Genomic DNA, 20,788 nt, shown 5'->3' on the forward strand with positions numbered 1-20,788 from the left:
TAGCTTGTTGTTACCACATGGCTCTGTTTATTAACCTTTATTGAATTTCCTTGCTTTAAGCCATAAGACATTTTGACATGTATTACTTCTATTACAGCTTCTCCATCTTATATTCACTGCTAGTATTTGGGATCCAAGTTCAAAGCTTCTTTATTCTTATCAAACTTAATTGTAATCATATTAGGGCTATTGTCCTGGCATGGATGTGATTCTATAGTTCGTTTATCCTGTCTTTTTCCCCTTAGAAATACATGCATATATGCATAAGCAACCTCACTGGATTCATATGCACTATATTTGGATTCTTGTTCCTTTGGAACCACTGGGGTCCAAATTTATGGGAATCAGCAAGGCATGGCCCTTTATATAACATGTCTTGCCAGCAAAAAATAGTGAAAAGTCCAGGCAGGGAGGAAACCACACACATATACACAAAGGCCTTCTTGCTACATTTTTCCTCAGAGAATACAGACACCTGCCTGATTATAATTACAGACTCGGTTCCTTGGCAGGTTGCTAATCCAAACTGTTTACTCTCAACAGGGTTCTAAAATTTCCCAGAGCATGACCAACATGTGAATACCTAGGTGATTTACTGAGTAGCCCAACAGTTAAATTGTTTGACCACTTCCTGTAATCACGGCCCCCCAAAATGGTAGATGAAAGGATCATTCCTGCAGATTCAACCAAGTGAACTTTTCAGGACTGTTTTCTAAAGTCACATGGCAACACCCTTGCCTTAAAAGCAAGCTTTGTGTTTGGCACTAATAATGGCTTCTATTCTTCCAATCCAGGCCTTCTTCTGCACCCCTGGCTTTGATGTCCTTGTGGCAAGACAACATGGCCCTGAGCACAAGGCCAACTGCACGTTTCTGTGCCCCCACAGTGATGATGCTTGCAAGTTCAACTCTTCTCCTCGGGAGATGTGGGATGGATGGGTGCCCTGAGCATGCATCCTGCCTCGTCTGCCTCAGCCCTCCGAGTGGGGGGGGGGGATGTTAATGGTGGGTGCTAGGTGGGCGGGCAGGGCGTGAGGCTTGCACTCACCTGGGACTGGCCTGACACCGGGGTGCCATTGTTCAGCTGCAGCAGTCCTTTGAGCCCATCTCTGTAGAGCATAACCGTGTGCCAGGCCCCTAGTTTGATTTTGCTTTCGCTTACAATGATGGCAACCCCAGTTCCACAGTTAAACCTGTAGGGAGGAAAAGGAGAGAAAGGCTCTCTGATTAACCAGCTCCTTATGTGCTCAGACCCCGTGGACAGCACTTCTGGGGCGATGGCTTCTTTGAGCATCAACCTGTTGGGTTATGTTTATGAATATCAGGAACCGTTTCAATCTCTACACGAAAGAGCTAGACGCCTGCTCTCTGGGCCAGTCTCAGTCCAGTTATCTTCAATCTGCCCATAGATGCTTCAAATGTGGGGCCTTCTTCAACCTGATTTTCTCTGCGGCTTTAAAAAGGATGGGCACCTAAGATCCTCCCCCCACCCTCTCTCAGTGACTGCCAGATGCTTCAAAGTGGATCCAAGGTACAGCGAATTAGAACTTGAGTCTTTCTGCTTCCAGGTATTTCTCTGGGGACTTCTCCCAACTCCCAGATGACGGGCTCAGTGATATTAATAAAATGTTAAAAACACAAGTCTTCACACTCATCTTGGCGAGCTGGCCAGCACTGCCATCTGTGTTCAGCTGTGCCCAAATGCAGGTGCAGTTTCCCCAGGGGGCCTCAGCTTTGTGGGGAGGTGTGGGCAGAGGAGGAGCAGTCTCAGATGATTGCTCTGGTCTTGTTTTTGTTTTCTTCCTCCAACTTCCTGATGGTGCAGGGTACCCAGTAGTCACTGTGCCTTACATCTAGAATTCCGACCCTATCCCATCAACTTCCAGATGGCCGCCATGTCACTTCCCTGTGGGTCACGAGATGGCCAGCAGGGAAGGACCCGCAACCAGCATCATACTTCTCAGGACCTGCACTAACTGCAGCTACTTCTCATGGATTCCTTGTGGCTCCACGATCCTCGGTGGAGAGGAATGGGGTTGAGAGGCGTGGCGGAGTAGGCTTATCTACAGGGAGGTGGCAGAATCAGGAGGTGCAGAGCTGGAGAGCGGCTACTGGCAAATCCCTGCTAGTGGTACACATCCTCCGAGTGTGAGAACTGCTGTCCCAGACCCTGGCCCAGCACCAAACTCCCATGAATCAAAGCATTTAGCAAAGGATGGGGAACCGCTGTCTTCCCCAAGTGGGGTGTTCAACAGTCTTCTCCAGCTTAACCTAAAGTAATTCTGGGGCTGAAATAATCAAAAGGAAATAATGGTTAGTGCTTACGGAGTGCTTGCTATGAGCCAGGCACCGCTCTAAGCACTTTTGTGTATTCATTCATTTCATCCTCACAAGAGTCCTGGGAGGAAATGCCAGCGCAGAGAGGTTAAGTCACTTGCTGAAGGTCAGGCAGCAGAGAGATGGTGTCATCAGGACCTTCACCAGTGCACTAGGGACAAGGACAAGGCTGAGCCTCACTGGTCATTCTCAAATAGGTGCTGTGTACACCCCCATGAGGGTGGTTAAAACACTCACACCTCCACAAAACTCCACCCCCAGAAACCCACGCACAGACTAAAGGTGGCTTCCAAAGTCTACTGGGAGAGAAATGATCAGGGCTGGGGAGGAGCGCCAAACAGCTCGCCACGGCCCTGGGTCAGGGGAGCCGAGGATGGGCTTTGGGCCTCTGGGAACCCTCAGGAGGTTGTAGGCCCCTCTCTGCTCTCTATGGCCCTCAGTCTTATTTGCCACAGGAGACAAGAAGATCCCATCCTCCTTCCCATCACATCTACTCAAGCTCCAGGAGTGAAGGGACTGGGTCGCTTGGGCTCACTGTTGCATTCGCTGGACCGACAACAGTGCCTGGTATACTGCAGCTGCTCCAGAAACATTTCCTGTTGAATGAACAGTTACAGGGCTCCAAAACTCAAGCTTCAAGGGTGACCTGCAATCCTGATATGCCACTACTTAGTAAGCAGCTCCATGCTTGCCTTATATACACCATTCCTTTATCTGCAGGAATCCATCCCATTTATATTTTATTCACACTATAAAAATGTAAACATAACGTAGGATGGTATTAACAAATCCGTGGGGTTTCAGTGGGAGTTACCTGAACTGGAGGGAGCGTCGGATGATGGCCAGAGACATGAAATCGCCCCTCCCGTGTTCATTCTCCCCGCAGTAGAGCAATAAGCCATCCTCCGCCTCTGCCTATTGTTTGAACAAAAGCCACACCAACAATGAGCACCACCTGGAAACACTCATGAATATGAAACCTGAGCACTCTCTCTGTGGTCCTGTTTACAAAGGGGCAAGCACAAGGACCCCGGTGAACTCCCAGGTACCAATTCTCCATTCCTTTCCAGGAAACAAAGGGCAGTGATATCAACAGTGTGTGAGGAATGGTAGTGAGTTTGGAGAAAGCTGGCTCTGCTTTTGACCTGCTCTTCCCTTGGCTTGGTGGGTCCACCGGCGGAGGTTCAGGAAAACCATGTGCACAAAGACCACCATCACAGGGAGGCTGTTGGTGTGTCCATCGAATTCTATTTTCACCAAAGAGCATTCTATTTTATTATTATTTTTTTTTTACTCTTTTTACTTCCCTCCCTCTGGAGAAGCATGCACATTTGCTTCTTTCCTTCTGTTAGGGGAACAGGATGATAAAATCCACCCCGCTGATAGACTAGGTTGGTTTTCACCCATGTCCGCTGCCTAGACTGGGACAGATCATCTTTTGGACACTCAGCACTGTGACCATGACCTCAAAGGGGACTTGTTTCCAGATCTCCAAACCTTGCTGTATTGTCCGAGATGCCCAAAAGAATAACTCTAAACTGAAGTCCCTGATTGAAATCTGATTTGCAGTTGATTCAGATCTGAGAGCATCCACTGGGCTCTCACTATGTGCCAGGGCTGTGTATGTAGCCATTTTTCTATTTGTTCGGTTATCATCATGGCAAGGATGACAGATATGTGAGCTCCCTTTAAGAGGGATTTGGAATGGGGAATGCATTATGCCTCTGAGATTCTGGTCTTTGAAGAGTCACAATGATGACGAGAGCCACAGCGCTAGGACCTGCATGCTCTCACTGGCCAGCCAGCCACTTCCATGGTTCAGTAGCATACAGAACCCACCCTGCACTCACTGGCACCCTGGAATGTGTGAATGCGCCCATCGTTCTTGCTACCGTGTGAATGTGTTTAAGGACAGACTCTGTGTCATATTTACCTTTGCTATTTACCTCCACACTTCTTGCATTCCCAGCCCGCCCCATTTGATATGGCACAATGCTGAGCTAAGATGTCCGTCCAATAGGCATTCATCAAACAACTAATCCTTCTTACCCTAAATTCAAGAGTAATTTGAAATTCCTGATAGGAGTTCTTCAGAGGCTCAAAAGTTACATAGGAGTGGCCAAAGAACTGGGGATACTGTATAACAATATCTGAAAAGAGAAAAAGACAACATAAAAGCATACTATACGATTTCCTTACTTCTTCAAATGCAAAAATCAATTTATGACATTGCCTAGAAGTCATTAAGTGAAAACCCCGAAAAATCTGTTACACCTAGCTTATTATCTTCTCTACTTTTTACACCTATGATTCTCGTTCTTGGGAACTTTGAGCTTCAGAAATTCCTAGGGAGAAACTGGAGATTGTTAACTTGCTACCCTAAAAAGAAATCAATGGTTTCAAGACCACTGACACCTGCCTTCCAGCTGGACATCTGTGTAATGTAAGTTGGCTCAATTATTATCTTTCTTACCTTCATGCCCATGTTTGAGTTGCACTTTTTCAGTGGAGATGTGATCCAAGTAAAGTCTGCCTCCCCAAGGTGCTCTTAGGATGACTTGTTAATTGCTCCAAAAGTACTACACATATGGCACATACAGAAACAGGGCACTATTCAACTAGAAGGAATGGAAGTGGCCTTAGATTTTTCCTGGATAGCTAATTTAATTATGAATACATGGAAAAGGTGCTTATCTTAGAAAAAAGGCTAGAAGGAACCATGTGTGGAGCATAAAACTGCCCTCTGGTTCCCACTGGGGCCAACCCCCAACCATGTTCTTCTCCCCACCAAGGGCCTACCTTCTGAGCAGCTTGCACCACCTTTGCCCAGGTTGCAATGGCACCGCGAGCCCCCCCAGGTGTAGTCATTGGCACAAAAGCTATCAGCAGAGCAGAGCGTTTCATCACAAGACATGTCAAAGAGCCTTGGCATTATAAGCACACCATTCTTCCCTTTCCTCTCCACTGGAGTGGGCTGGGGAGCCATTGTAGTCATTGGGAGAGATGCTAGGGTAGGGGGGCCAAGCCTTGGAGCAGTCTTTGGGTTTGACCTGAGTGCCATCTTGGATTCCGCCAAAAATTTCCTATTTCCTCCTTTGAGAACAGGAAGTGGTTTCGCCTAAAGCCAGAGAAGAGAAAGGGTTGAGGATTAACACAGAGCACAGTGTTTGGACAGCCTTATTATGGTTGATGTCTAATATTTGACAATATGGTCACTTTTGTTATTTCTCAAAACCCTAGGATGTAGATGGGGCAGATAGTACTGACCCCAGTTTATGGACAAGAACTTTAGGTTCAAGGATTTTAAGTACCTTTCCCTGTGCTATTCAGAAAATCAGTGGCAAAGCTGATATTACATGATTTTTATTATTATTATATCACAAAGATGTATTACTTTGTCAAGGAATTGTTCATTTCCTTGTAATAGCTGACTTTATACATGTCCACTTGGTGGGAAATCTAAATATGTTTCTGCCGGATTGTGAAGTCAGCAGGCAGGGGCTGGCTACAGGACATTAGCATGGTCGGTACATAGTTACTACGAATTTATGAGCACCTGGAGCCCAATACAGAAAATAAATACATGTTAAGAGCAAATGGGCCAATTTAAGTAAGTTTTAAGTAAGTTTTAAATAAAATGTTTATGGTCCATTGGTTAAATTGCCTTGTTCAGCATGAAAACAAAAATTCCCAGGTTTTACAAGCAGAGATTCTTGTTACCTCCTCAAAGGAAATATCCAAATCTAAGTAGTCTTCAAACCCGTCATCATCCTCACCAACTCCCGTGTCGATTGTATAACGGGATCCATAGTGGCCACTTCCTGCTTCCTCGCGGCCTTCACGGAGAAAAGAGCACACACTGTCAACATACGCCTTCCCTCCCTTTTCTATTCTACTTGAGCCATACACGGAGAGCTCTGTCAAACGGATCAGGATGTATTGGGAACACACAAAGAATTCAACACAAGAGGGGAAGCCTCAATGACCAAAAAAAAAAAAAAAGTTTCATCTCATAAGTACTAAGGAAATGCCAATTAGTACCAGAAAGATCTGCATCTTTATATTGACGAGACTGCCAAAAAAAGTAAATGTTGGGCAATAAAAATATTACCAAGGATGGGATCCATGGGGACTCTTTATACCCTGATGTTAGATGTATACAACCACTCTGCAAAAATTCTTGGAAATAAGTAGATAATGTTCACACCTTTTGACCCAGCAATTTCACTCCAACTTACAAAATCTGGAGAAATCCTCCCACATGTGTACCAGGACATATGCAAAACACATTCATAGCATCAGAATTTATATTAGTAAAAAACATTACAAATTTGCTATTTATAACAACTAGTAACACCCTAAATATCTGTCAACAGAGACTAGATAAATGAATTATATTCTATCTATGGAATGGAATACTATATTGCAGGAGAAATGAATGAATGAGTACTTAATGAATCGACATGGCTTAATCTCACATTATTCCATGCAAAAAATGCAAATCGCAAAAGAACATATCCAGTTTGATGCCATTTATATAAAATTCAACAGCAAGCAAAATTTAATATATTATTTAGGGATAAATATATATAAATAGACCTATATAGAACTAAATATATATATTTATGTGTAAATATATATATATGTGTGTATATGTATACAGTTCTAAATATATATGTAGATGTGTATATATATATATGTCTTAAACTCATAAGAAAAGTAGGACGATGACATAAATACCTGAGGGAAGGTAGAAGAGGGATGTGAATGAGCTGCAGGACACAGAAGCCTTTGAGTGCTCTATAACAGTCTATTTCTTAAGACAGGTGCTGGGTACCTATGAGTGTTCATATTATCTTTATATGAACCCTGATGTATGAAACATTTCATTACAAATTCTTTAAAACAAGAAAGAGACATTGCACTAGAGTGAACATTCTTACACCCAGAAAAAAGGGGGCCCTACACTGCTATCTTGGGTGCCACCATTTCCATCCATCTTAGCAGGACAATGGGATCTCTGAGAACTGGAAGGTGGGCTGAGAAAAACTCTTAGGAGACAATACACGACATTGCCCTTTGAAGGATGGTCACAAAATCTACCGATCTGCAACCGTCCTGCCTTAGGCGCACACAGGTGGTACTCCCCCAGGGTCTGAGAGTCTTCCAAAGTGCTGCTCCATAGCACCCCCATTTCCTCCCAGTCAGTTTGGGCCTAGGTACCAACTGCCTTCTCTAAAGAGGACATACTGGGCACCAGCCCTTACAGCAGAAACAACTCTGGCAACAGAAACTGACTTTTGTAGGTTGCCAATGCTCATCAGATATTCAGTGTTTGGATTACTGGCTAGAAAAAGAAAAAGAAAAGATAGAAGGGAGACATGAAAAATATAAACTGAATTTAAAGACATTCTGCTTTCAGAATAAGCTAAGCCAAACACCTTTCTCACAAAAGCAAACTCACCCTCCTTTAAGCAAAAAAAAAAAAAAAAAAAAAAAAAAAGCATGCAGATTGAAAACAAACTTGAAGGACATGAAGAAAGAGGGTGTGGGAAGCCTTCTCGGTGGGCACACTGTCGACCAGAAATCTCCTCTGGACCAGGAAGAGAGAGACCGTGGTGGGCAGGTAATGTGGAGACAGCAGAGAAGGAACTGTTCTCAGGTGCTCAGGCACATTTTGGTGGAGGTGGGATAACATAGGGGAGGTGGTGTTCTCACCACCTTCACTTCAATTCCCCACAGTTTTACTTAAAATAGCTGCACGTCAGCTGAAAATTCAAGCCTGTTGATTCCAGGTTTATACCTGGATGCAAGTTCTCTTAAGCCACCTGCATCCAGCTGCCACAGCTGTGTGCCAGATGTCTTCACACAAAGAGCCAGGAAGCCCTCGAACACAGCCTTCCTCTCTCTTGTCTCTCTGAAGCTGTGCATCTTTCTACCTCTCTCCTCGACTCTCCCTTTCTCTGCGTCCCTCTCTCACTCTCTGTTTCTATGTCTGTCTCTCTCATAGATTCACCATTGTCAGATTAAGGAGGAAAGACTCCATTTGGCAATCAAAGAACTATACATGAAGAGAGCTGGGTTTTGTCTCCAGGGAGCTGGTCTCTCTCTACCAAGGTGTTCTCCCCGCCTTGTGCACATTCTTGCCATTCTTGTACTGTGCTCATCGAAGTCAAGATTCTCTTCATTTCATCTTATGATACCCTATCTGAAAAATAAAAACTTTCAAAGACCACCACAACCCACAAGATAAATCCTAGGCTCTTGGTTGAGAGTTCAAGGATCTTGATGTAACCCCTCTTCCTCCTTCTTTCCCGCATCACCATCATTTATTGAAACCTACTGTCTCTCCACAATTAACAGGTATTGCTGTGTGCATGATGTAATACATTTCTAAACTTTACAATAATCCTGCAAAGTAAGAATGGTTAATTTCACATTGTAGATAAGTAAATTGAAGTTCAGAAAGGCTGAATCATTTGACTAAGATCAAAGACTTTATAACTGGCCAAGCCTAACTCAAAGCCAGGTCTGTCTGGTTGCTACTTTCCTAGTTGCCTGTTAGAGAAGAAGTTACTATGGAGGTGGAAAGAGCCTGAGATTTAGAAAATTAATACTTATTGACCAGTTTTAGTGTGCCAGGAACTTTTCATACATTGTTTCTATTAATCCTCAAAAAGTTCTGTGTTATTGGTATTATTATCTCCATTTTACCATGTGGAGATATAAGCTCAGAAAGATTAAATAACTTGCTCAAAGGCACGCAGATGGTAAATAGCAGAGCTAGAATTTGGTCTCTCTTTTGACTACATCATACTACTCATAATCTGACTCCAAATTGTGTTTTCAGCATTTTTTCCCCTCTTCAAAAGTCCTAATGGCCAAACTGGTCGACCAGTTATCTCCTTAATACATCTTGTGTTTTCTTATCCCAAGACTGGTTATTGCTTTTTTCCACATTGCCATATTTTCTTCCTCTCCTATATCCTACACATAGCTTACCCATCCTCCTAATTGCATGCATCCTGTGGAGACAGAGTTGAATGTATATCATCAAAAGGCCAAAATCAAATGGTATTTTAAAGAGAACATCAGACACTTCCAGAGAAAAGATGGTGATTCCACAAAAGATGGAACTGGCAAGACCTGTAGGACATTCCTCCATCGCCTCCTGGTTGGGGCCATCCACTCCAGGATATGTGAGCTTAGAATAAACTTCCATAGCTTGATAAAATCAACAGATGTTTAAATTTTATTTCTACCTCTGGACTCCTGGCCCTGGAATGCTGCCCTTGTGTTTCCCAACTCAGCTGTGAACCTCTTGAAGGCAGGAACCATAATTTTAGACTCCTTGATATCCCTTTCCATCATCCAATTAAGTCCATTTAAGTAACACTTCACATACTTTAAAGTTGAAGGAGACCTTAGACACCATCCAGTCCAAACTTCCCATTTCATAAATGTGTAAACTAAGGCCACAGAAGACAAGTGACTTGAGATCAAGGTCATACATCTCATTAGAAGATCTAGGACCAGAATTGGATCATATGACCCCTAGTTCAATATCCATAACACCCAATCATGTACTTTTTGGTGCCAAGTATCTAAGATACTTCAGCCAGAAGAACATGAAAACACTGAAGTTGGGTGTAGGTAGCTGAGGTCTCCTCCTGCCCCTTAGCCCACCTAGGAAGTCTATCTTGAAGGAAATGCCTTAGAGAAAAGGACCATGGATGTGTTGCAGCTGCTATGAAATGGTACCATGATGAGAATGGAAATGATGCCAGATTCTCTGTTCTTTCTAACGAGTAGAATAAAGCATGTATTATTCACTGGATAAAGTCCTTCGGTATTTATAAAAACTACTCTATTTTGACATGATATCGCATATCTCTTTGAAGCCAGAGGCTACTGCTTGGTTTGGGGAAATGAAGGGTGTGAGATAAGGGTGGGGAAAGGAATATGGAATTATAAGGACTCAGAGTGTCCTTATAATTTGGCTCAGGTCATGAAATCTTTGAATAGAAAGATCTTAGAGAACAGTTACCACAAGTCCATTTTACAGATGGGTAAACTGAGGCTCAGAGAGTCCATGTGACTTGCCCAGAGAGATAGCTCGTTGGTGGCAGAACTGATCCAGAATTCTGGGCTCCTGATGCTGCTTTCTACTTTACAGCATCTCAAATTCCCTATCCCTCATCATAAACTGGGCTAATAGTTACTTCCCATTTTTAATAGGAAGGAAAGGAGCACAGCATGACTGGAAGGAACATGGAATAAAATTCTCTGCTCTTGTTCATGGATGGCCCTACCACCTCAGAGTCCAAATCCATGGCTTCTATGAAGTTTTTACCAATGTCGTTTCTAAGTGAACACTGAATGCACAGTCCGAGACAGTGATAAGAATTCTCTCAGTAGCCTGGGGTTATTGTGATTAAGATGCATAACTTATGCCATTCTACTTGGCGTGCTGTTAATTAGGAAAAGAGAACATTAAAAAGGAGGCATTTATTAAGAACAAGAAAAGTCAAACCACTGACTGAATGTAAAACAAGTTCAAGGGTTCTTCCACTACAAGAAAAACTAATACACAAAATACAAATTACTACTAACAAATTAAGGGTGATTTATTTGGCAAAAACCTGTATGTTTATATTTTATTTTTTAAAGATTTATTTATTTGAGAGAGAGAGAGGGCACTCATGTGGGGAAGAGGCAGAGGGAGAGAGAGAATCCTGAAGCAGACTCCCCGCTGAGTGTGGAGCCTGACTCAAGGCTTGATCCCAGGACCCTGAGATCATGACCTGAGCCAAAATCAAGAGGCGGCCGCTTAACCAACTGAGCCACCCAGGCGCCCCTGTATGTTTATTTTTATAAAAAGCATCACAAGTGTTCTATAAATAGTGAGTTTCTCTGATGTATCAACATGCTGTAGTTGGAAATACCCCTGGTCACAGAATCCAAATAATTAGGAAAGGGACACAGATGACTATGTGACCCTGGGCGAGACACTTAATCTCTCTGGGTCTTATGTTTTCTAATAAAACAAGGAATGGGATTAGATTTGATGACCTACAGGACCCTTTCCAGCACTAACATTCTGTGACCCTGAAGTTTACACTTTTGATTTAGACATATTGTTGGCATCTGTTACTTCAAGCAAGGTTTGAAAAAGAAACAACTGGGGAATTTTATTTATGTGGATGAAAAAGAAAAAAAAAGAGTTCAGCAAGGAAGTTACATGCTTTGGGGATTGTGGCTTTGTGTTCAACATTATAAGCCTCCTAGAAGATAGGATATCATTTATCAGCATTCATCTTCATTCATAAGGTCCAGGTTATGTGAGGCCCTTCTCTTAACAGCTCTTGGCAATGGATGAGAGAGGAACACTGATTCCGCACTCCCGAAGTTGTAATCATGCAGAAAGTTTCCCAAAATACTATTGGATTCTTGTCCAACCCCTTGGTCTCCCTGAAGAGGTAGAGACAGTAGCCTCACTCTGGGTGGAAGCATTTGGTCCACATTTCTGAACTGAGTGAAGCTAATCTATCAAAGGACCTGGGGAGGGAGGAGGAGTTGAGGGCAAAGGCAATCCCTCCCACCTCCCTTCTCAACCTGAAAAAGTGGAACGCAGTGACCTGGGCAGGGGTGACTTCTCCACAGATGCAAACTTTCCTTCAAGTGGGCTCTTCCCTAGTGAGAGGGGAGTTCGCAAACCCACTTTGTACCTTAGAGTAAGCTACGTCCTCTGCCCAGGCTTTATCGGAAATAAGGATGGCAATTTAATTCTTTTATCTGCTGACTAGCCTGTCTTATTTCTCAGTTGGTTCATAAAGTGGACAAAGAGGGTAAGTATTTTTAACTGGGCATCCTCAAAACCTCGACTCGCCAGAACAAGAATGGTTGGAGGAAAGGGGTCCCCCATGAAGCAGTGTGTCATGGACGGAAACTGGCTCATCTCTTCCAGTGTACATATTCAAGACTCGGTTGGTTGGATGGAAAAATGACAGGTCAGACCCGTGGCCTTTCTCCCTCTAGAAATTCTGTCTTACTGCCAGTTCAAGCCCCATCTCATACCAATTTATTCCTTCTCATCCTGCTCCAGCCAGAAAGAACATTGGTGCTTCTTTCAATTTGGGAGGCACATCATGCTTTCTCTGCCTCAGGGTCTTAGCACATGCTATTCTCTGTGCTTGGAAATCCTCCCTCATTGCCCATCTTTTGCCTTTTTAATTCTTATATCTCTGCTCAAAATCACTTTCTTAGAGATGTTTTCTCTGTACCCCAAATAAAGTCAGGTTCTCTTCCTATATATCTTCATGGTTCTCTCCTCTTTTAAAGCATTACTTACTTGTAGTTACATATTTATCTGTGGAACGATTTCGTAACTGTGACTCTCCCAATGGATTGAAAATGCCTTGAAGAAGGCAATACTGTCTATATCAGTTTCTACTATAATGCCAAACCTTACTCACTCCCTGGCACATTTTAGAAATTTACATTAAGAAATAAAAAGAGTGAACTTTTAAAATAATTTAGGCATAATAAAAATATATGACTGCAGCATTCATCTGGATTCTTTAATAGCAAAACTATAGGCACAAAACACTAGCCCACATAAAGGGCTTAAAAGCTATCAATTCTTTCTAAGATCTTAAAGAAATCATTCCTCAGACTTTTCCTGGAAAACCATCCATACCCCCTGCCCCTTCTGGGGTGGGTCTTCCAAGCATTAAGTCGCTTTGGCATGGGCTATATGCTTTAAGTGAAGTCAGTCCTGCCACCCTGGCCAAAAATGATGGAACCAGGATCTAAGCCTGAGCCTAAGACAATCATATGCAGACCAACCACCTCTGAGAGGCCTCATGTGAAAATCTACCAAAAGGAGGGCTTCATATCCAAGGGCAAGGCAGATTTCAACCTTAATCCCTCCTCCGTTACCTCTTCTCTGTAGATACTATAGGAGTAAACGTTGGATTTCCGAGCTCCCTTTGCATCTAGGGGTGACCGTGAGGTAGTCTGATTCAGTAAGATGCAAGTAGAAGTCTTCTGGAACTTTCCTTTCTACTATGCTGTCTTTGGCAGTGAGGGTGGTTGTGATGGCTGGAAGTCTAGTGCATTCCTAACTGAAATGAAATAGACCCTCTTCTTGGGAAATGTACCCACCAACTGTGTGCATGCTGGGGGGGCGGGCACAGAGCTCCCCTGTGATCCTGAAGGTCACTGGGAGAGACTTCTGGTTCTGCAGAAAATTAGCCTACTTAACATCAGCCTCGGCACCACAGAAATTCAGAGCATCTACAAGGACGCTGAATGGTTTCCCTTGCTCCTTCCTTTCCCCCAAATAATCTGCCTGAATGTTTTCCTCCAACCTAAATAGATCTAACTAATCCAGGGTGGGTGTTTCCATAGTGGTAGGAGTGGGGTGTTGGGAGTGAGCTGCTCTAAGTACCAGCCATAGGCAGATGTGTTTGCTCATTTGTTTCTGCTTCATGAAACTCTCAACTGACTGTAGCTCAGGATGATACCCCAGGCACCAAGTGACTTCTAGGGCCCTCACCTCAAAGTCTCTCTGACTCCTTTATCTTTATGCACACACACACACACACACAGGACACGCCGACTATGCATAACCCCTGTGGGGTGTTGCCTTTTGAACATAAACCTGTCAACCAAGCACAAGACACTGTATGTCTCTCCCTCAGAGCTTCCCTTTCTAAAGATAATGGGGCCGTGGAAAGTTAAGCAAATGGCCAGAAACCAAGGTGTTAGGCACCTACTTCTTTGCTACCTGCTGATGGAGGAGATACATAGGCAAAGCATAATGCAAGAGGTTGCGGTAAACACAGCAGGAAAACCCAAGGCCATATTTTCATCACGCTGTGCTAGAAATTTCAGACTTGGAATCTTTGTGACTTCAAAGAATAATGAATAGTAATTCACTGACGACTTTCTGTGGCGATACCTCAGGACTCAAGGTGGAGTGGGCACTATTTAGATAGGTAATGAAAACATTTCTAAGCAGCTGACATGGTGGCCGGCATTATGAATTCAGTGTTACATATACAGCAGGCACTCAATATGGATTTGTTAGGTAAGAAAATGACTGAATGACTGAATGTTCTCTTTGAGAGCCAAATCTTACAGTGTGCTCTGCACATGGTAAACACAAAATAAAAGTTTTCTGGAAGACCCCAGTTTTCACCTGGTCAATGCCAAATCTCTAAGCCCGTCATCTTCACTGGGAGTTTAGTAGCAAAGAAAACTATTGTCCATAGTGTCAGGAGGATATGGCTTAAGAAGTGAGATCTCTCTCTTCCCCTCTCCCTCTCTCCTCTCTCTGTGGGATAATTTGGCAGTGTATATCAAGCATTTGAGTTATTCAGTTTTGTAATTGTATTAGAAATTTATCTTAAGAAAGTAGTCAGATGTATTATAAATTTTCATTGTTTTTTAAAATTATTTTAAATTTGATGGCATGTGATATGTTCATGGGACAACGTTATGTTTGGAAAAATGGAGGTCATTGGCCCTCTTCACATGAGCAGTAGAGGTAGAAGCAGGTTGGAGTTGGCTGAACAGTGCATAGAGGTAAAAAAAAAAGTGGTAACAGTGAATGTAGACAACACAATAACTCTAGCTTGAAAGAAAGCTGAGAAACAAGATGGGAGGGGGAGGGGTTGTGGGGTCAATGGAGTCTTTTCTGTGAGGATGGCATCCATGTTTGTGTGCTGATGAGAATGATTTAGAAAAGCTGGGAGTAAAAGATGGATCTTATAGGGGAGACTGGGGGTAGCAAACACAAAACTGACGTATATGTTGTGATCTCCAATGGGCCAGTACAAAACCGGGCTGAGTTCATACCCTGCACTTGGGACCCAGGAGACAGAGTAGAGAGCGAGATGAGAAAGAGGATAGGCAGCTTGCTGAGGGCTCGCGGTCTAGTGGGGAGGGAGACACGCCCGCACCCACGGCGTGGGATGACCGATACCGTGTGTGGGAGCACCACTGTTGCCATGGACTTCCTGTGGTCTTTTTTAAAGTGGCTTCACATTTGGGCATCAACTGTGGCCTGGGTCTCTTTTAGGTATTGTGATGACCAGACGATTTAAACCAGAGATGATTATACCTTCTCATCCCTCCTCCCCAACTTGAGACACGATGCTAGGAGAAATCATTACCATCACAAAAATTCTGTATTTGATTAAGTGGTTTTTCAACAATGAGAGTGAAACAGGGACTGGATCATAAAGTGGAGCAAGCTTATCACTGACAGACCCTCAAGGATTTACTGAAAAGGATACTTCAGGTAGAAGAAGGAAAGAATAAGATGCAAAAAGTAATGGGCAGAGAAACTCATACACATTTGGATAAATCTAAATAAGCATTACTATAAAAAAAAAGTCTAACCTGTGCCTACTAAGCAAGGTGGGACAAAAATACTGAGAGATAACATGTAAGACAAGAAAGAATTGACTTAGATTGAGGCTGCTGAGGTCCTTTTATTGTTTGTGATGAGGGTAATAGATATTAATTAACTTTGGACTATAAAAGGTTTTTCTTTTAAGATTTTCTTGATTTATTTGAGAGAGAGAAAGAGAGCATACATGTGCACGTGTGGCGGGGAGAGGGGCAAAGGGAGAAGTGGAGAGACTCTTAAGCAGATTCCCAGCTGAGCGGGGAGATCAACTCAGGACTTGATCTCATGACCCTGAGCTTATGACCTGAGCTGAAACCAAGAGTCCAAAGCTTAACTGACTGAGCCACTCAGGCGTCCCTATAAAAGTTTGAAAGTTAACAATTTATGGATGGTAAATAAAAGAATGTATAATTCATCCTTATAGAGGGGGAAGGGGGGCTAAGAAAATATAGTCAATCCTAAAAAAAAAAAAAAAAAACAGAGAAGAAGCAACAAAGATTCCCCCCTGACACCAAATAAAGAAAAAAGCAGACTAAATAACACAAAATAAAAGGGTAGAAATAATAGAACATGTTAACAACTACAATAACTGTAAAACAAAACAAAACAAAAACCTTGCCATTTAAAGGATGGTGCTTGTCAGACTAGATTTTTACAAGTTAAACTGTATATTGTTCCTAGAAAGTACCTACAACACAAGATACAGAGAGATCAAAAGTAAAAAAATGAAAAGATGTTTCAAGCAATAGCTAAAAGGAAGCTAATGTATCTGTATTATCATTGGACAACATAAACTTTAAGGGAAAAGAGAAGCAGCATCATTAATGTTAAAAATGGTTGCTAACTAATGATTAAAGGAACCACCAGGAATATAAGATGATTCTAAGCTTGTATGTACCTAATATTACAACCTCACATATACATCAAGAAAAAGATTCAGAGAAGTACAGGGAGATGTAGCGGGAAATTTTAATGTATCTCTCTCAGTAACTAATAGATCAAGCTGACAACATAGAAGTTTGGACAACGATATTAAAAAGCTTGATCAAGTAGACATATATAGAACCCTAGACACCAAAATAAGAGAATGCACATTCTTTTCAAAAGTACATGGGAAAAGTGCATGAAAAGAAATTGTGACTACAAAAGTAAAAAAAGAAAGAAAGAAAGAAAATTCCACAAATTAAACTAATTTAAAACAGCCTTCCAAGTATAAGAGACTGGAGAGTGAGTGTAACAAAAGTGCACTAAGACTTTGGAAAGATCCAAATAAATGAATGAGATATAACATGGCCATAAATTGGGTAAGTCTATATCATGAAGATGCCAATTCCTCCAGAATTAATTTATACATTCAATATAGAATTCAACATAATTCTGATTTTTAAAATCCTAACAGAGTTTTTCATGGATTCAAAAAAATTATTCTAAAATTTGTGTTGAAGAGCAAAAGGTCAAGAAAAGACAGGGCAATTTTGAAGAAGAATGAGGTTGAGTAGAACTACCTGCCAGATACCATGATTCTATACACCTACAGAAATTAAGACAGTGTGGTATTGATGTAGGGATAAAGAAATAGACTATAGAACTCAGAAATAGATCCATAAGTGTGTGGAGATCTGATATACAGAAAGATCTCATTACAAATCAATAGGAGAAGGGATTAATAATTCGACAATTGGTGCTGGGGAGACTGGTTATCTATATGAAAAAGAAAAAATATATATATATATATAAAGTTAGGCTCCTACTTCTCCGTGCCTTAAAAGTAAATTTCAGGTAGATTGAGACCCTAAATATGAAAAGCAAAATTTTCAAATTTTTAGGATAAAATAAAATTTCCTTAATGACCTTGGAAAAAAGAAGTAGTTAAAAAAAACAGAAAGCATAATCACAAAAGAAAACTTGAGATATTTAACTACATTGAATAAAAAAATTTTGTTCATTAATTGATACTGTAAGTGAAGTGAGAGATAAGTCACAGGCTAGCAGAAGATATTTGCAACACATTACTGACTAAGGATTAGTATTTAGAGGTATATATTAATCCTTATTAATATATACTATGTAAAAATATATATTATGTATATAATTGATGTATCTATATAAGTTAATATCTGTCCACATATATTATACATAGGCATATATACCATTAAAGATAGGTAAAACATATAAACAGTCAATTCATAGAATGACTAATAAAGTTAGAACCTTACATTTAACCTCACTAGAAATAGGGAAATGCAAATCAAAGCAATAATGAAGTATCATTTTACCTCCATCAGATTGACCCTATTTATAAGTCTGATAATACCAAATATTGGCAAGGATCAACAGCAAGAAAAGTTTTGAACACACTGTCAGCGGAGTGGAGGCAGCTACAAATACTCTGAGGAACATTTTTCTACTAGGTGACAGAGTTGAAGATATGCATGTACAACACAGCAATTCCATCTGTAAGCTCATCCGCCAGGCGGGGGGGCGGGGGAGCTCCTCTACACATGTTCAAGGAAACATACATGAAATTGCTCATTGCAACATTGTTTTTAATGGTAAAAAATGGAACAATTTAAATGTCTAACATCAAAATAATTGATAAATAAACTACAGTGTACTTATACGGTAGAACACGATACAGCAATGAAACTGCACGAACTAGAACTTTACAATTCAACTTGCATGACAGTCAAAAACATAATGTGTAGAGAAAAATTTGTCAACAAAGGATACTTGCATGTCATTGCATTTACAAGGAGTGTAGAAACATTCAAAACAATACTCTATCGTTTATAAATAAACATATACATGTTAACATAACGATTAAATGTATAGGGAAACCATAGCACTAAATGCAAACATCTCCAAGAAGAAGGCAGAAGGATGGTGTGGGGAGGGTCCCGGGTGCAGAGTACAGGCTGCCCCTGTTTCTGTAATGTTTTATTTTTGTAACACTGAAGAAAATATGGCAACTGTTAAGATTTGTCAAAGTTGGGTCATGGATATAGATGTATTCCTGACATTTTTCACTATGTTTGAAATTGTTCATAATTTTAAAAAAAGTAACGTAACATAGCCAGAATTTTATTAGGAGAATGAAAATCCACACCTAAGATAGTAAAGACCAAAACTGATACTGGAGAAACTTGAATTAGGGACATGGGGTTGAATCTGAGAAATGTTCCCACAAAGATGAAAATATAGGAGAGAAAATACTACACTTAGATGTGGACATAGAGGACAAGATCCAAACCAAGGGATTAGGGGTATTTCTTTAGTCTTACCAGAATGATAGAAACATTTCACATGTCTTATGAATCAAAAACATAAAAATAAAACTTGTCTGAGCTGGAAGAAAAAATGGAGACTACAGTTTGGAAGAGCTAATACTGCTGCTAAAATGAAGAGACCTACACCTAGATACGAACCTCTAAGATTCCTACAGCAGAAAGAAAAGCCATAGGATTCAGGATGGTGATTTCTGTGTAGACAAGAAGTTGGGGAAGTAAAGAAATAACCTGATGTTGAAATACACAGTCCAGGAGTGACTTGTTGAGATTGTATTAGTTTCGACAATTTAGGAAGCAAAGGACGTTCTACCACCTTCAGAGAGTGTCTGAACTAAAAAGAATTAAGATACTTTCGAAATATCCTTTTGAACAGTTTAAAGGAAAATCCTTGGTTTTCGATAACAGAATGCATTGGATGTTAGCCTCTAAAATATACATGAGGAATTTGCTGAATAATTCTGAAAGCATATTAATCATCAATGCTCCTAATTTTCTAAGGGTTTTCCTTCTGGCAAGTTTGATTATCCCCATAGAAATACCATTAGTCAGCTACAATCCAATTTTTAATGTGGATCAGTAGGAATCTAGCCATGCAAAAAATATTTCTTCACCCATTAAACCACTATTAAGGTCAGTATTCATTACACTGCTCAATATTCTTTATATAATGATTCACTTGGTAATTTCTTTCTATAGCCGTATCCAGAAAAAAAAATTATTTTCCCCTGAAAAACGGGTTTGCATCCTTTGGTCAGATAGAGAGTTCTATAAGACCTTGATTTTGTTCTTGTCTTTGCTAATAAGTTTAGAGTTTGGTGACCCCCAGGACTTAAGTGACTGTCTCACCTCATATAATTATATTTGTATTTCTTATTTGATTTCTAATCATCTTATCACATTTATTTTTAATGATGGTGTGTGAATGTGTGTGTGTGTGTGTGTGTGTATGGGTGTGTATACAGACTTCCTCAAATGATTTTTGTGCATTGGTGAAATAGAAGTGACTTAAAACAACATTCAAATGTCTTGAGTGAACTCACATTCCAAAAGCTCGTATGGCTCTAGGAGACAGTAGCCCTTAATGATGAGCTACAGGGAAGACTGCTGGTGATAATTAAGCTAGGGAGGGTCCCATGGTGTGCTGTCATGATGAAAACAACATCTACGTTATGAATAGCATCATAGGAGGAGAGCCAGTCTTAAATCAGGGAAGGGAGTCTGGCTTAAGTGTTACTCTGACCCGAAGTCGTGTCCCACAATTGATTGAAAACCCCATAGAGAGTCTGTGACAGGAGCAAGCCAAACCCTCTCTGGGTCATGGATTAAGGGGTGCCCAAGAAACTTTTTTTTTCGAAATAAATGGAAACAAGAGGTATTTGTTCTCACTTTCAAATAGATATTGGCATATTGATTAAACCCACACAGAGAGCGAGGGGAAGCCTGGATTCAGCTGAGGGTTTGCAAGCACTGAGGCATCACGAACCGTTCTCCATCAGAGAGAAAATGATGAAATGCTCGTGCTGAGAACTCATTGTCAGAATAACAAATGGAATCATCACAATGCTTTCTAGGGAAGAATTTCCTTTTTCCATGTCTGAACCCTACACCTTGAGAAATGATCGTCTGGTAGGAATTTGCTGAGGAAGAAAAGATGAGGGTGTAGAAGGACACACCGACTTCTGGCAACAGTGGGTACAGTCGGCCCACCATCTGCTGGGGCAGAGGGCTCCTGTGATGAAGCCAGG

At 41.3% G+C, this 20,788-nt stretch overlaps 1 protein-coding gene across 3 annotated transcripts in view; it reads right to left on the reverse strand.

Annotated features, from left to right (window-relative positions):
- Window positions 1–20,788, reverse strand: part of EGFLAM (EGF like, fibronectin type III and laminin G domains) — a 188,287-nt gene that overhangs the window by 52,452 nt on the left and 115,047 nt on the right. For all 3 annotated transcript variants that reach the window (XM_073890971.1, XM_025866656.2, XM_073890972.1), the window contains exons 8-12: window positions 6,057–6,172; window positions 5,136–5,454; window positions 4,386–4,486; window positions 3,151–3,251; window positions 1,048–1,192 (exon numbers count right to left, since the gene is read on the reverse strand). In XM_073890971.1, the coding sequence (XP_073747072.1) occupies window positions 1,048–1,192; window positions 3,151–3,251; window positions 4,386–4,486; window positions 5,136–5,454; window positions 6,057–6,172 (782 nt within the window). The remainder of the gene's footprint in view (window positions 1–1,047; window positions 1,193–3,150; window positions 3,252–4,385; window positions 4,487–5,135; window positions 5,455–6,056; window positions 6,173–20,788) is intronic.

Source organism: Callorhinus ursinus, unplaced genomic scaffold, assembly GCF_003265705.2.
Source record: "Callorhinus ursinus isolate GAN/ISIS: 27379988/994484 unplaced genomic scaffold, GSC_fseal_2.0 scaffold3, whole genome shotgun sequence".
NCBI classification, from domain to species: Eukaryota; Metazoa; Chordata; class Mammalia; order Carnivora; family Otariidae; genus Callorhinus; species Callorhinus ursinus.